The 16,267-nt window shown below is 60.1% G+C and overlaps 1 protein-coding gene across 3 annotated transcripts in view; it reads left to right on the top strand.

The window, feature by feature from the left end:
• DUOX2 (dual oxidase 2) overlaps positions 1 to 8,710 on the top strand; it is a 72,911-nt gene extending 64,201 nt beyond the window's left edge. For all 3 annotated transcript variants that reach the window (XM_075897467.1, XM_075897466.1, XM_075897468.1), the window contains 8 exons: positions 108 to 157; positions 291 to 418; positions 926 to 1,079; positions 1,438 to 1,670; positions 3,620 to 3,778; positions 4,252 to 4,407; positions 5,316 to 5,444; positions 6,743 to 8,710. In XM_075897467.1, coding sequence (XP_075753582.1) covers positions 108 to 157; positions 291 to 418; positions 926 to 1,079; positions 1,438 to 1,670; positions 3,620 to 3,778; positions 4,252 to 4,407; positions 5,316 to 5,444; positions 6,743 to 6,865 — 1,132 coding nt within the window. In that variant the 3' untranslated portion in view covers positions 6,866 to 8,710. The remainder of the gene's footprint in view (positions 1 to 107; positions 158 to 290; positions 419 to 925; positions 1,080 to 1,437; positions 1,671 to 3,619; positions 3,779 to 4,251; positions 4,408 to 5,315; positions 5,445 to 6,742) is intronic.
• The last annotated feature ends 7,557 nt before the right edge of the window (positions 8,711 to 16,267 follow it).

Genomic DNA, 16,267 nt, shown 5'->3' on the forward strand with positions numbered 1-16,267 from the left:
TGGGCGGTCCCAGGAGAGGTCTCTTGGCTCCCCGGGCAGCGGAGAGCAGGGGGCGTTTGGCTTGTTCTGTGGAGGGCAGGGGGTGACACCGTCTCATCCCTCTGCAGGTCCCAGATGCCCCAGAAGTACTACTGGTGGTTCTTCGAGACCGTCCCAGGTAAGGGGGACCATCCGTGCGGGCCACGCATGGCGGGGGGGATCTGCACAGCTCCCCCACCCCTGCACTGGGGGTTCCAAGCCAGGCTCCTCCTGCCCCACTGCCCCTCCTTCCTCATCCCTCTCTCGGGCAGGCATGACCGGGGTGCTGCTGCTGGTGATTCTGGCAGTGATGTACGTGTTCGCCTCCCGCCACTTCCGGCGCATCAGCTTCCGGGGCTTCTGGATAACGCACCACCTCTACGTGCTGCTTTACGTCATGGTACGTGGGGCGGGGTCCTGCGCCCTGGCGTCGCTCAGAGCCCGCCCGGGCTTGTGCAGCCTAGACTCACTGCGCGAGGCCCGGTTTGTCCTCTGCCCACAGCAGGACCTGGACTGGCACAGCAGGCGGCGGCAGGAGGGGGGGGAGCGCTCCCAGGGACTGTACACGGGGCAGCCGAGCGGGAACCTTGCAAACAGAGAGAATGCACAAGTGGCAGGCAGTGATGCCCAGTGGATAGAGCCCTGGGCTAGGAGACCTGGATGCTAGTCCCTGCTCAGCTCCTGGGCGAGTCACATCCCTGCTCCGTGCCTCAGTTTCCTCCTTGTACAACGGGCATGCAAAGAAAGACGAGAGCTGTGTCCTAGCTAGCAGGTGCCCAGGGTGCTGTGTGCCAGCCTGCCTGGCCGAGCCTTCCTGCCCCTCATGGCGCTGCCACCGCGCTCCTCCCTGGGCGGATTCCTGGGCGGAGCGCTGTCCTCAAGAGCCTGCTGGGCACCGTGTTCCCAGGTCATTATCCACGGCAGCTACGCCCTGATCCAGCAGCCGCGCTTCCACATCTACTTCATCATCCCGGCGCTCATCTACGGGGCGGACAAGCTGGTCAGCCTGAGCCGGAAGAAGGTGGAGATGAACGTTCTGAAAGCCGAGCTCCTCCCGTCAGGTACAGGGGAGGGGGTGGCTGCCGGGGGATGGGGGTGAGCGGGCCCATCTGCAGGACCCCCCGCAGGCGGGCACCAAACCCAGCTTTCTCAGGGCTCTGGAGCCCCCAAGCCGCCCTGCGGGCTACACTCTCCTCTGGGAAGCACCGCTGCCGGCCTCCACGCCAGCTGGACTCAGCCTGCACCCGATCCCAGCCAGTTGGGCAGTGACGCTCTCTGCTCTGCCCGGATCCCCCTGGGCCTCGGTGGCAGGGGGCACATTGGAGCTTCCGTGGGTGCGTGCGCATCACCCTGGCGTGGCTCAGCCCAGGGGCAGCCGGTTTCCCAGAGACGCTGAGCAAACCTGGGCCTTTCTCGTAGGCGTTACCTACCTCAAGTTCCAGAGGCCGCAGGACTTCGACTACAAGTCTGGGCAGTGGGTGCGAATTGCCTGCCTCTCCCTGGGGACCAACGAGTACCACCCCTTCACCCTGACCTCTGCCCCGCATGAGGACGTGCTGAGCCTGCATATCCGAGCCGCCGGGCCCTGGACCACCCGGCTGCGGGAGCTGTACTCCCCGGAGAGCGTGGCTGAAATCGGCAGATATCCCAAGGTACAACCGAGCATCTCCTCCCCAGGCAGTCCGAGGTGGGAAGGGGGGACCACGTCTCTGGAGAGCAGAGTCCTCCAAGCACGACGAAGCACAAGCAGAGAGAGCCGGGTGTGCTCTGGCTTCACCCCTGGATTCGCTGGCACCTCAAGAAAGATCTCTTGGCACTGGAAAAGGTTCAGAAAAGGAGTAGGGTTTGGAACGGGTCCCCTGTGGAGAGAGATGAAAAAGACTTGGACTTTTCAACGTCAAAAAGAGGAGACTTAGGATATGTCTACATTGCAATTTCGTTTGTCTGCATTTGCATTCCTTTCTCAAAGGAGGAATGCAAATAAAGTGCAGATTTGAATTTCCTGCGCTTCATTTGCATAATGGCGGCTGGCCGCTTTTCCGAAATAGTATATTTTGAGGGAAAAAAATGGGGTTATTAAAAAAGAAACCCTTCCTTCAAAATAACCCAATTTTTTCTCAAAATACGCTATTTCGGAAAAGCAGCCGGCCGCCATTATGCAAATGAAGTGCGGGAAATTCAAATCCGCGCTTCATTTGCAATTCATTTGTCTGCATTTACATTCCACTCTCGAAGGAGGAATGCAACGTAGACATACCCTAAGGGGGAGAGGGGATATGATAAAAGTCTATACAATTCCGATGGGTGTGGTGAAAGTGAATAAGGAGAAGTTACTAACTTGTTCCCATTACATAAGAACTAGGGTTTCAGAGGGGTTGCCAAGTTGGTCTTTATCTGGAAAAACTTAAAAAACAGCTAATAGTCTTGCAGCACCTCTGAGGAAGTGGGATGCGCCTAGGAAAGCTCATGACACCATCGACATGTTTTGTTAGTCTCTAAGGGTACGTCTAAACTACATGCCTCTGTTGGCAGAGGCATGTAGATTTGTTTGTTTGGCAAAGACAAATGAAGCCGCGATTTAAATGATCGCAGCTTCATTTACATTTACATGGCTGCCGCGCTGAGCCGACAAACAGCTGATCAGCTGTTTGTCGGCTCCCGCACTAGTCTGGACGTTCCCCCTGCCGACATCAAAGCCCTTTGTCGGCAGCCCCGGTAAACCTCATTCCACGAGGAATAACGGGGCTGCCGACAAAGGGCTTTGATGTCGGCAGGGGAGTGTCTAGACTAGCGCGCGAGCTGACAAACAGCTGATCAGCTGTTTGTCGGCTCAGCGCGGCAGCCATGTAAATGTAAATGAAGCCGTGATCATTTAAATCGCGGCTTCATTTGCCTTTGCCTATGTGTCTAATCTACATGCCTCTGCCGACAGAGGCATGTAGTCTAGACACAGCCTAAGGGACTGCAAGACTATTTGCTGTTTTCTAAGAACTAGGGGTCACCAAATGAAATTCATAGATTGCAGGTTTAAAACAAAGAAAAGGAAGTTTTTCTTCACCCTGTGCACAGTCAACCTGTGGAACTCCTTGCCAGAGGATGTTGTGAATGCCAGGATTTTAATAAGGTTCAAAGAAGAGCTAGATAAATTCATGGGGTTTAGGTCCATCAGTACCAGTAGCCAGGATGGGCACGGATGATGTCTCTAACCTCTGTTTGTCAGGGGCTGGGAGGAGGGATCACTTGATGGTTCCCTGCTCTGCTCACGCCCTCTGGGGCACCTGGCATTGGCCCCTGTTGGCCGACAGGACACTGGGCTGGATGGACCCTTGGCCTGACCCCGTCCGCCCGTTCTAATGTTCTCCTACGGCGTCTGCTGACCCCGCCCGGTGCGTTGGTTTCTATAGCCGCAGGCTGCGTGAGGGACGGGCCAAGGAAACGTCGCTGGCCCGGCTCCTGCCTGCTCCGAGTGGGCGTTAGGGACCTCGGGCACTGCTTGCGGCAGGTCACTGCGCTGGGCTAGCTGGTCCCTGCTCCGCCCGGCCGAGGGGGCCGCATTGCTCAGCCAGCCGGGCAGGCTTTGCTAACCCCGGCTTCTTCCCAGCTCTACCTGGACGGGCCGTTCGGCGAGGGCCACCAGGAGTGGAACAAGTTTGACGTGTCCGTGCTGGTGGGAGGAGGCATCGGGGTGACTCCCTTCGCCTCCATCCTCAAAGACCTGGTCTTCAAGTCCTCCGTCAGCGCCAAGATGCCTTGCAAGAAGGTGAGCGGCCACAGAGCACGAGGGACCCCTGGCCCCCCACTGGACTGGCTCCCTGGAGGGTCTGGCCCGTCCTGCAGTAATGCCTAAGGGCCGGGCTTAGCCCTTGTCCCCCAGCTGTCCCTCTCAGCCAGCCGCAGCACTGTGCTGTAGCCAGGCGTGTCCCCGGGCCCTGCGCCGGGTATGGGACCCGGCGCCACACGGTGCCCTCAGGGGCCCTGAGACACTCAGTGGCCCGGCACCGTGAGGTCTGCCCTGCATCAGAGCGCCCCCTGCTGGCTGCACCCTCACCCCCCTCCGTGCAGGGATTTCACCCTTCCTGGCCAGACCCTGCTGGGGGGCCTGTGGCGGGTCCCCAGGATGGCACCCGCTGCAGGGATCCCCGGGCTGGCTGTGGGGTGCGCAGGGAGGGCTTGGTGCAGGGGAGTCCCCTGTGCGGGGGCCCTGCCAGTGACCCACCCTCCGTGCGCTCTCAGATCTACTTCATCTGGGTGACGCGGACGCAGCGGCAGTTCGAGTGGCTGGCCGACATCATCCGCGAGGTGGAGGAGAACGACCGGCACGACCTGGTGTCCGTGCACATCTACATCACCCAGCTGGCGGAGAAGTTCGACCTGCGCACCACGATGCTGGTGAGCGCCCCGCCCCACGCGGGCCGGGCAGGAGAGCGGGGCCCCACTGAGAGAGGGCACAAGCTGGTAGTCATTGCCCCCTTCCTCACCGTGTCTCTGCCCCCCAGCGCCGCCCTGTGCTGGTCCCATCCCCCCATCCCATGTCTCTGCCCCCCAGCGCCGCCCTGTGCTGGTCCCATCCCCCCATCCCATGTCTCTGCCCCCAGCGCCGCCCTGTGCTGGTCCCATCCCCCCTTCCCATGTCTCTGCCCCCAGCGCCGCCCTGTGCTGGTCCCATCCCCCCATCCCATGTCTCTGCCCCCAGCGCCTTCTGTGCTGGTCCCATCCCCCCATGCCATGTTGCTGCCCCCCAGCGCCTTCTGTGCTGGGCCCGCCCCCCCCATGCCATGTCTCTGCCCCCAGCGCCCCCTGTGCTGGTCCCATCCCCCCATGCCATGTCTCTGCCCCCAGCGCCGCCCTGTGCTGGGCCCATCCCCCCATGCCATGTCTCTGCCCCCAGCGCCCCCTGTGCTGGTCCCATCCCCCCATGCCATGTCTCTGCCCCCAGCGCCGCCTGTGCTGGTCCCATCCCCCCATGCCATGTCTCTGCCCCCAGCGCCGCCCTGTGCTGGGCCCATCCCCCCATGCCATGTCTCTGCCCCCAGCGCCGCCCTGTGCTGGGCCCATCCCCCCATGCCATGTCTCTGCCTCCAGCGCCCCCTGTGCTGGGCCCATCCCCCCATGCCATGTCTCTGCCCCCAGCGCCCCCTGTGCTGGGCCCCCCCCATGCCATGTCTCTGCCCCCTGTGCTGGGCCAGGGCAGCCCCCCGTCCAGTGTCGCGGCGTGTTGGTTCGGGCCAGGCCAGGGCAGAGCAGAGAGCCCCGCCCTCGCCCATCTCCCTCTGACCCCGGCGCCGTTCTCCTTCCAGTACATCTGCGAGCGGCACTTCCAGAAGGTGCTGAACCGGAGCCTGTTCACGGGGCTGCGCTCCATCACGCACTTCGGGCGGCCCCCCTTCGTGCCCTTCTTCAAGTCCCTGCAGGAGGTGCACCCCCAGGTCAGTGCCGCCCAGTGCCGGGTGCAGGGACTGGCAGTGGGGTCATGTGCTGGGGGAGCCCAGGGAGACCTGTGTGCACCTGGGCAGCCCTGGTGCCAAGACGGCCTGGAGGGAAAATTGCCAAATAGCCACAGGCTGGGCAGGGCAGGGCCCCGTAGCCTCCCAAGGGAGGGGGAGGCATGTGCCAGTCCCACCTACGGGCAGCATGACAGCCCCACGCCAGCTGGCCTGGGCTGGTCCTATCACAGGCCCACGTCCCCCCCGACCAAAGGGGCACACGTCCGCCAGCCCTGCCCCTGCACAGGAAGAGTCCAGAGCCTTTGGGGCACAGCCTGGCAGCCAGCCGGCGAGACACCCCAGCGATCCCCAGGGCCACTGGCATCATCGAATCCTAGAGCTGGAAGAGACCTCAGGAGTCATCCAGTCCAGCCCCCGGCCCAAGGCAGGACCAATCCCACCTAACTCAACCCGGCCAGGCTGGCGGCCAGCGGGCTGGCGTGTTTGCGCCGGGCCACGGCAAGGAGAGACCAGTGCAGCTGGGGGCTGCACACGCAACGTCCCCATGCTGTGGGGACGAGAGCCCCCGGAGCTCCCGCCGCGATCAGGCCCACTCCTGCGCGGGGAAGGGACCGGCGCGCTCGGGCGCTCTCCAGGCAGAGCGGGGACAGTGACTGGGGGGCTGGAGGGGCGCGGGAGGCAGAGGGAAGGGAGCTGGGCCAGAGGAGCGGGATGCAGGCAGCCCACCTGGAAGAAAGGGGATGAAATTAACCGATGTGCCATAGGGCTGAATGGAGGGGGAGGAGCTGTGCCAGGCGGGGGAGCCCCTCTCCCCGGGGAGCCCCAGCACGTGGTGGTGGGGAAAGTGAGATGGAAACGGGGACAGAACTAGAGCCAATTTCCTGTGGGCGCCAAGGGGGGATGGGCCGTGGCTGCAGCCAGCGGCTGAAACGCCAGCGGGGCTCTGGGAAAGAGAAGCAAAGGCGGCTTTTGTTCGCCCATCGGCTGCAAGACCCTGGGCTGGCAGGCGTGGTCGGTGGCTGCCCGTCCGCATGCGGGTCCCGATCCTGGCCTCTCCCGGGCTGGCGCAAGGCAGTGGGGCGGTGGGAGATGGGTGGGAGCACAGCGGGTGAGAAGCTACAGCTGCCCACCCCTCCTTTGGCGGGAGACAAGCAGAGCTGGCACGTGGGGGCAGCAGGGGGAACCGCTCCGAGCCCTCGCAGAGCTGGCCGGGCCGGGCCAGGCTGGCGGAATGGGCGGGGCGCTGATCACATGACACCCCGGCTTTCCTGCTCCCCCAGGTGTGTAAGGTTGGCGTGTTCAGCTGCGGCCCCCCGGGGATGACCAAGAACGTGGAGCAAGCCTGCCAGCAGATCAACAAACTGGACCAGACCTACTTTGTGCATCACTATGAGAACTTCTAACCCCGCCCCCCAGCCCCCCAGCCAGCGCCCGCTCCCTGGGCTGCCACGGCCAGAACTAGGCGCTTGCAGAGTCCTGGGGAAGGTTCAAAGGGCGCTGCTGGGTGTCCGCGCCACGTCCCCGCAGAGCCTCCCCCGGAGCCGCACTGTCCCTGCAGGGATTGCACAGGGCGCTGGCAGCAGGTTCCCTGCGTCCTTACCCAGCGGGGAGCCTCTTGACTGTGATTTATGGTGATCCCCGACGGCAGCATAGCCAGCCAGCCAGCCAGCTCAGTTCTCCCACCCCGTGGGGACACGCTGGGGCCGGCAGGGGCCTCTTGCGCCCTGCCCTGAGCACTGCCTTTGGAGCACGTCCCCGACCGCAACAGCCGCTGAAAAGGGGCTTTGCCTGGGTCGGCATCAGCCCTGGGAACACCATCAGGCAGCTTCGCACTGTGGCACAAGGGGCTTCTGTTCCAGGGCTGCATCGCCGGAACGTGGCCGCTGGAGCACGCGCCTGTGGCCCCGTGGCCAGCTCCTGGCTGGCGTGTATGTGTGTGCGTGTGCATGCACGCATGTGTGTATGTGTGCGTGAGCGCAAGCGTGTGTGCGTGCATGCGTGTGCATGCGTGTGCGAGTGCATGCGCGTGCGTGCATGTGTCACCCCCCCCCCCAGCTGTGCACACCGAGACGCTGCCATTCAGCATCCGAAGTGCAAATCTCGCAGCCCCACTGGCCCGGCTGCCTCTGCCGACCCCGGGGCCAGGCTCCAGCCTGCCTGCACGCCAAGCCACGGCAGAGCCATTTGAGCTCCGTGCCCCATGCGGCTCTGCAGGCTGGGTGGGTAGGACACATGGGGGGGGGCAGCACGATGCCTGCCAGGAGCTGGGGCCGTGTGTTCACTTGGGGTGCTGACCCCACTCCTGTGGAGGTGTCATGTGGCCCTCGCCCCCTCCCAGCACACCCCGCCCAGGGCTCAGCACCAGCAGGTCCAGTGGCTGCGGCCAGCATCTCCGCGGTGCGCCAGGGTGGATGCAAGGGGGCACCAGCCCGGCCACATCTCTTGCATTGAGACCCGGGGTGTGGGCACAGCGGCAGCGGACGGGGACACCTCAGCTATGGGGCACGGGAGGCTTTTCAGCCTGCCCAGCAGCGCCGGGATGGTTGCCAGTAAATCCAGGACAGAGCCAATTGCTGGGCCCCCGGGTGGACCCGAGCGATTGGAACAGAGCGAACGGCGTTAACGCCATGGGGCTGACGTGGGACACAGGCAGCACCTAGGACTCGGGCTGCACTCCTTCCGGGGGGGCATCCCCCCTCACTGCCAATGGCCGTAGCCGTCTGCACAAGGCACCCCAACGCTGGCCTGCATCAAGGGGGTTCACACTCAGCTACACTGGCCCAGCTCCCGCCTGCTCCTGCCACCCTAGCAGAGACATGCAGCCTCTTGCTTGGCCACGCAGGTGCGTGTTGGCTTGGAGTAGCTGCATGCATGAAACCAGGGCTTGCTCGCTAAAGAAACGAATGTCTGTGCTGACTCATTGCACTTACTGCTGCTATTACAGGTCAACTCCCTATGTCTGGGACTATTCCCTGTCTGTATTTAATGGCTAAGCCTGTAGCTCTTATTTTTGTGGTCTGCCCCCCCAAAAGCCCTGTGTAATTTACTAGCTGACGATTCGTGCCTCTTGAAATGACAATAATGATTATTGCAAACTGTCAACGTATTAAAACACCGTGTGTTAAACTCCGTGGAAGGCTCCATGTTTCAGACCCAAAGCTGGACAGTTGAAATCATGAATATAGACGTTGCTGTGAATCTGTAATGACACTGATTTTAAGGCACCGCCAAAATAAAACTGGTGAAAAGTGAACTCCATTGCTTGTCATTGGCAATTACTGGGCTTTATTATTTGATCTGTTGCAATCATTCCTTCCCAGGCAGCAGGTTTAAAACAAACAAAAGGCACACATCAGACAGTCAACCCGTGGAACTCCATGCCAGAGGATTTTGTGATGCCCAAGACTATAATAGAGTTTTAAAAAGACTTACCGGTAGATAAATTCATGGCTTTATAGTGCAGCAAGGGAGGTTTAGGTTGGACATCAGGAAAATCTTCCTAGCTGTCAGGGTGGTTAAACACTGGAATAAATTGCCTAGGGGGGATGTGGAATCTCCATCCCTGGAGATATTTAAACGCAGGTTGGACAGACACCTGGCAGGGATGGTCTTAGACAGTGCTGGGTTCTGCCGTGAGGGCAGGGGACTGGACTTGATGAGCTCTCGAGGTTCCTTCTGGTTCTAGTGTTCCACGTGTCTGTGGGGGGAGGGGGCAATGCGGGATGCTAATGCAGGGAGGACGTTGGCACAGAGGCCGCTCTATGTCGATGTGCCGGGCTACAGACGCCGTTGTGGCTGGCTGGTGTGGTGGGGAATGGCCAGCAGGCCGGGCTGCCCGCCCAAGGAGCTACAATAGAGGGGCATTAGCTCAAGCTGGGCCGCTATTCAAGCACTGGCGACTGGTCTTCAGGCAGGAGCCCAGGCCTGGCGAGGAGGGTAGGGGTGGGAGAAGGCACCGTGGGTCAGCATCAAGGTACAGCAGGAGGCCCCTGATGGCCCCAGACAACCCCAACGCCTGCTCAGGGGGCGGGGGCGCGATGGGGGCCCAGGGCCATGGCATGGGGTGCTGCACACTGTGGAGCGCGGGGTGTCTGGTGCTGTTAAAGCCAGCGCCATGGTGGGCTAGCCACGGGGCACAGGCAGCGCATGTGGCATCTGCACCTGCGCCAAGCACCCCGAAGTGCTAGCCCAGCTGGCTCAGGCTGGCAGGCGGGGCGGGGGGGGGGGCTAGGTGTCTGGTTTTGAACCGGACAGTCCAGTATTTGAACCGGACAGTCCAGCTTTCTGGTCGGGGAAACAAATGGAGAAAATGGAAATGAGAAACTCGGAATGTCCGGTGCGTTCTAACTCCGATGGAATGTGGATTGTGATGTCATGTCAAGTGTGGCCGGGATTTTCGTTGAAACCATCTGGCAACCCTACGGGCAGGGTGGGTGGAAGAGGCCGAGGGCTCTGTGTTGGTGGGCCCCAGGAGCGGGTGACAGATAGATGAGCCGCACCCCAAGATTGTGAACAGCGGCTCTACACTAGTGATGCAGGCATAATAAAACACCTAGGGGCAGGACTGGCAACAGACTCTGCTGGGCCAATAAAAGAAAGTTCTTCTTCACACAGCGTGTAGTCAACCTGTGGAACTCCTTGCCAGAGGAGGCTGTGAAGGCTAGGACTATAATAGCGTTTAAAGAGAAGCTAGATAATTTCATGGAGGTTAGGTCCATAAAAGGCTATTAGCCAGGGGATAAAATGGTGTCCTTGGCCTCTGTTTGTCAGAGGCTGGAGAGGGATGGCAGGAGACAAATTGCTTGATCATTGTCTTCGGTCCACCCTCTCTGGGGCACCTGGTGTTGGCCACTGTTGGTAGACAGGATATTGGGCTAGATGGACCTTTGGTCTGACCCAGTACGGCCGTTCTTATGTTCTTATGGGCCCTGAGCAAGGGGGGGGAGGGCGTGGCACTGGGCCCACCCAGAAGGGGCAGAGCCTTGGCAGGAGAGGGTGGAGCCAGGGGCAGCCAGCCCTCAACACAACTTGGACCACGGCATGAGACGCTCTGGCCATAATTTAAGTGCCCAGGGCACCTGCCGCTGCAGTAGCAACAATGGCCTTTTCAAATTGCCACGCCCCGGGGCAACTGCCCCTTTGCCCCCCCCCGTCGGCAGCCCTACCTGTGGCTGGAGCTGTGATGGGGAGACATGTTACCATTTCTCAAGGGTTCACCAACTCTGCCTGCCCCCTGTCCTGGCAGGCCAGCGCCTAGCAAAGTGCAGGCAACAGTGTTAGCCTGTTGTTCAGCTATGACTCATTCACAGCACCTGTTATGTACAGCGTGTGTGCGCTCGTGGGGCATTGTAGGGGTACAGCAGCAGGCCAAGCAGTATTTTGAGGGGCTCGTCTCCCCCAGAACACAAGGCCTGGAGGCCGAGGCCGGCACGCTTCCAGCGGAGCTATTTCAGGCCTTGGTGACAAGAAATGCTGACCTCCGCCTGTGCGTGAAGTGTGCCTGTGTTTACCGGGTGGGAAGGAACCACATGGGCCGATTGCGAAACATTTGCTGGAAGAGTAATTTTAAATCTTAAAACTGCAGCAGAAGCGCTTCTGGGTCCCACATCTGCCTTAACCACAGGCCACAGACGTGCTGCTATGCTCGGGAGCGTAATGAGAACTACACGCTGCCCGAGAGTGGGTGCCAGGGCACCACGGAGACAAGGGCTGAGACTTTCATGCAGCAATAGGGCCGGTGAATTTTTTCCCGGTGGCCCGTCAGGATCAGGTCATCCAGAGATTTCAGCATCGGCAGGGGGTTGAGGTCTGCGATTGTGGGGCTGTCTCAGAGCGGGTGCCCAAGAACTTCCTTTTGGACCCCAGTGTCTATAGTGAAACTTGAGTCCTGCTGCGCTTGATCTTGACCAATCCCTTTACACAACAAGCCAATCCTAGCCCACGAAACAATTCTTCAACCAATCAGCCCCACCGGCTTGGTCGATTCATGCCAGTGGGCACCAACCAGTCGATCGGGATCTACCGGTAGATCCTGGAGCCTCTGACAGGGGAACCTGATTGGCTTGGCCAGGAGGCTGTCAAGGGTGGGCACTTCAGCTGCCCCTCCCGCACTGCTGCGCATCTCCGGCCCTTTGCCTTGGAGCTGTCCCCTCGGGAGCCCCCTGCTTGCTGGGCAGGGCAGGGCAGGGCAGGGCGAGGAGGGGCGCTCATATCAAGATGCCCCCTCCCCCACCCTGTATCCTGTCTCCACAGGGCAGAGAGGGGGCACAGCAGGACCTGGGAGGGAGTTGGCTGCCTGCTTTGGGGAGTGGGGCAGGGCCAGGGCAGGGGTGAGCCTGACTCAGCCCACCACTCAGGATCCACCGAGGTAAGCAGGGCCCAGTCAAAGCCCTACCCCAGTCATGAACCCCCCTCCAGACCCCAAGTACTGAACACACTGCATCCAAACACCCTCCTGGAGCCCGCCCCTAGAACCCCCTCTGGCACCCAACTCCCCGCCACAGGCTCAGCTCAGAGCCCCTCGCAGACTCCAAATCCCTTAAGCCAAGACCAGAGCCTGCGCCCCAACCCGCTGCCCCCGCCTGAGGAAAGTGAGGGAGGATGGGAGCGCGAGGGAGGACGGAGTGAGCAGGGCGAGGCCTCGGAGCAGGGGCACAAAGGAGGCAGGACCAAGGTACTTGGGTTTGAGGTAGATCTTGGATTGCACTTACATTCAAAAAGTGATCTCCTGCTTAAAAAGGCTGGCGACCCCCGATTTCCACCTGCCCCAGGCAGACGCCACACAGCTGACCAACAGCGGCATAGGGCCCTTACCGGCAAAACAAGAACGAAGCAGAGATGCCACAACCCCAGCTGCTGGTAAGGGCTTGCTGGCCAGGCAGACAGAGTTTTCTTCAAACATCTGACACGATTCCTTGCTTATCTGGCGGTGGTGGGTGCTGTGAGGAGAGGCACCTGCTTACCAGCCCGTTATGACACTGGTTTGCTATCATCCCGCTGTTCCTTGTATAACTACATCTGTGTTCTGCTCTGGGTAAAGGGACCCCACACTGGGTCTGGGGGAGAGAATCTGTCCTTGGGGGGGTAGGGTGCCCATTCCCCTGCAACTGTAATGGGACTTCAGGCTCCAAATCCATTAGGCAGCATTGAAAAATCTCAGCCTAAATGTGCCACAGCTGTGCACTGCACGGCACCAGCTAGGGTCTAATCAGGCCTTCTTTTCAATCATGTCTCATAGGCCCTCTACTGCTAGAGGTGCAAGAGATTTTCCAGTGGCAGTTGCCTTTAGCCCTGGGGTAGAAGGACCTGCATGTTAACACTATCTGAAGTGTGTAATTATATCCCTGCCTTAGCTAAGAGGCAGTTGGCTTTTTAGCTCCTTCCTGCCAACAACCAGGGTCCATCGGCTTTACACGTAGAAGAAAAGTTAGTTCCTATGGTTAAATGAATCAAATACACGCGCCAGTTGCATAATTCTTGGTGCAGGTGTAGCTGAGGTGGAATTATCTGTGAGGTTAAATCAAGTCCCTGGAATCCATCTGCTGTCAGGATGGATCATCAGTCCTTTCTTCAAGCTTCAGTTCATAGCAAAGATCCTCCAGAGGTGAGAAGCCGGATTGGAGACAAAATGGAGGAACCTCCAGGTCCTTTGTATAGCCACGGACATGTGGAGGGACTGCCAGTGTTCTCTGTGGGAAAATACAGCTACAAAATGGTGTCTGTCGCATGAGCAGGTTGCCTGTCCATGTATGACTCAGTTCTTTTTAGGCAGCAGCCCTGCTCCCATGCTGGTCTGAGGGTTCACCAAGGAGCGCATCAGGTGCGGATTGGTACCACCTAAGGCCCGTTGTCAGTCAAAGACTGCTGTTCCCATGACTAGCTGTCCCGTCACAATAGGCTGGTCACCCCGCCTGTTGCTCTCTCTCAAGCCTTGTCTTTACTTACTGGGAGAGCGACGCTGCAGAGATCTAGCTCTCAAGTGTCGATTTAGCAGGTCTAGTAAGGACCTGCTAAATCGCCCGCTGATCCTGCTCCCGCCAACTCCAGTACTCCCCAGGTCGCGAGGAGTAAGGGAAGTTGATGGGAGAGTTTCTCCCACCGATCCCCCCGCTGTGGGGACGCGCAGAAATTCATAGTCAAGCCCATTGACTCCAGCTACACTATTCACGTTGCTAGAGTTGCACATCTTAATTTGACTTTGCCCCTAGTGTGGGCCTGGTGCCAAACATCTGAAATACAAGTACAAAGCCAATACTCATAACTTCAAACACAAAACCGAGACCTGTGTACGAACAGTACAAACAGAACCAGCAGTGCCGAAGCTGGCCGCACACCCCTCCCTTGGCCCGCTTTGTACGTGGTTTGGTGCAAACATACAACCAATGGCTGCTATGGTCATATCAGACTCCAGTCATGTCACAGCTGGTGAGAATCAGGAAAGGGCTTGGGGACAGGGGAACGGGTGTGATCAGGAGCACGCACTTCGACATACCCGGATGAGCCCCTCACCACCCTGAGGACTGGCTCTTTGCCACAGCTCTGATTCAGGAGACAAAGAGCAATTCATTGCTAGGTCTCAATGGAGAGGCCGGAGGAGGAAGTAACAGCTGCCTGGGGACAATTGCTACCAAAAATAAAGGGGGGGGAATGTTGCGATTTTTCCCCAACTTATACAACTCTTCCAGCCATGCATGCCCCTCGCTTCCTCCTCAAAGCCCTTTCTCTTGTCACAACTGGTTTGGGCAGGTGCTGCTGGGGCGGAATGTAAATAAGGAAGCACCTGGCACAGGTAGTGCATCCGTTGCAGCCCACGCGCCAGGTGACCCCCAGAAATAGCGAATCGCCGGGCGATGATGGAAATTCCTCACCCTCTGATGGCCTGGGAGCTCACGCCGCTTTCCAAAGCGCTGGTCCCGAAGCAGGAGCCAATCGGCATGTGCTTTGTGGGCAGCTTTGGAGCAGAGCACCGGAGGGAATGGGCCTTTGCTGGGTTAGCAGAGAGCGCGTCGGGGCGATTGTATTTGGAGCTGTTTGTTCCAGAGATGCCACCCTGCTGCCCACAACAGCCATCGCAGCGCCGTCCACTCAGGACCCTTCACAACATCAGCCCCGGCTCCCGCCTTTGTGTGCGGCCAGCTGATCACTGCCACGCCGTGTGGCGAGGCGTGAGGCCGCCCGTCCCACCGCAGTGACGGCTGGGTGCGCACCTGCCCGAGCGCCGGTAACACAGCGCACCCTGGCCTGCCTGCTTCGAAGGGCTGGGCCGGCAAGAGGCCGGGGCAGAGAAGCCGGTCCAGGCTTGGCTCGATGGTCTGCGTGGCACATTGCAAACAGCCCCTGCCCTGGGGTAAATGAGGGGCGGAGCGGGCGAGAAGCCAGCTCAGTGTGTCTCGAGGGCAGTGCTTCCACGGACGTGGGGCGGGGGAGAAGCTGGGAGCCCTGCCCACACTAGAGTTTCTGTGGACTATTTGGGAAGTGATTTCTGAGCCCCGTTTCTCATGCCCCCCTTCCCTGCTCCATGGATGAGGGATGCCACAGCCTGGCAGCGCCACACTGGGACAGTCCAAAGCCGGGTCCTAGCCCGACTGCCCAGCCCAAGCCATGCCAGGGTCCTTCACCCAGCTAAAGCAGGGCAAATGTACCCTATCTCTGCTGGCAGGGAGCCTGCTGCTCCACCCCCCTGTGGCTGCCACTGGCCAGGGGCCATGACTTTACTTGGACTTCCAGCCCAGGCTTTGGGTTGGGATTGCTACAAACCTGCCTGAGTGTGACTGGAGTTCAGGGCTGTCCTTAAGATGTATGGGGCCCTGTGCAACCTGCCCCCACACATGCCGCCCCATGTGACTCGTTCCCCACCCCTGTACTCCTCCCATCCCCTCCCCAGCCCTGGCATGTCACCTGGGCGAGTCCAGCAGGGAGAGGGTCAAAGGCTGCCCGGTGGAGTCTGCCCCTCAGCTCATTGGAGCCAGAGCTGCGCCCATGAGCCCGGCGTAGGCCGCACTGCAGCCAGGAGGAACCAGTGGCAGAGCTCCACCTCCGGCGTGTGCATGGTCACGTGGCCATAATCTGGGAAATCACCAGGTCAGGAGGTAAGAACGGATCAGCTGCCTGTGTGCCCCAAATTCTCGGGGACCCTGTGCAGCTGCATATGCGTAGGGACTGGCCCTATTATATTGCAGTGTGGGGGGCTTGCCCGTTAGCTCATAGCGGCTTCATTAGCCTTGCTACAGCTGCCCGCTGTAGGTGCTGTTGTGTAGACACTGCTCTGTGTGACGTGACCAGGCGGATGAGGTAATATCTGAGGGAGATAAGGTTTCAGCTTCACAGAGCTCTCCTTCTGGGCTGAGCAATGCTCCCAGAGACATAGCTGGACATGGGAAAACAGATTTAGCCTATGCAGAGCACACCCATTTCAAGGTGAAAGGGCCCATTAACACCCCTCCAGTCAGGGGAGAGGGTGTGCAGGAGAGTGTTGTAACACGCCACAGGTCCGGCGCCTAGCAGAGCTGGGACTCTCCATCCCCCGGCTCACTGGGCTGGCTTCCTTCGAGGCTGAGGCCCGAGCGAGAGGCGCGATGGCAGCGAGCTTTGCAGTTGTTGCTGTGGTGGGGCCTGGAGCCGCACTGACTTGGGAAGTCCTGGCCTCAAGGCCGCCTCAAACAACATGCCGAATATCCCAAATGTTGTGGTGCCCTCGGCAGCTGCGTATGCGGCATATGCAGCATTGCCAGCTCCAGTGGTCAGCCCCAGCCCCTGGGGCTGCACCCATCAGGGCCATCCCTAGGAGGTGTGGGGCCAGGACAACC

Source organism: Pelodiscus sinensis, chromosome 14, assembly GCF_049634645.1.
Source record: "Pelodiscus sinensis isolate JC-2024 chromosome 14, ASM4963464v1, whole genome shotgun sequence".
Classification (NCBI taxonomy): Eukaryota; Metazoa; Chordata; order Testudines; family Trionychidae; genus Pelodiscus; species Pelodiscus sinensis.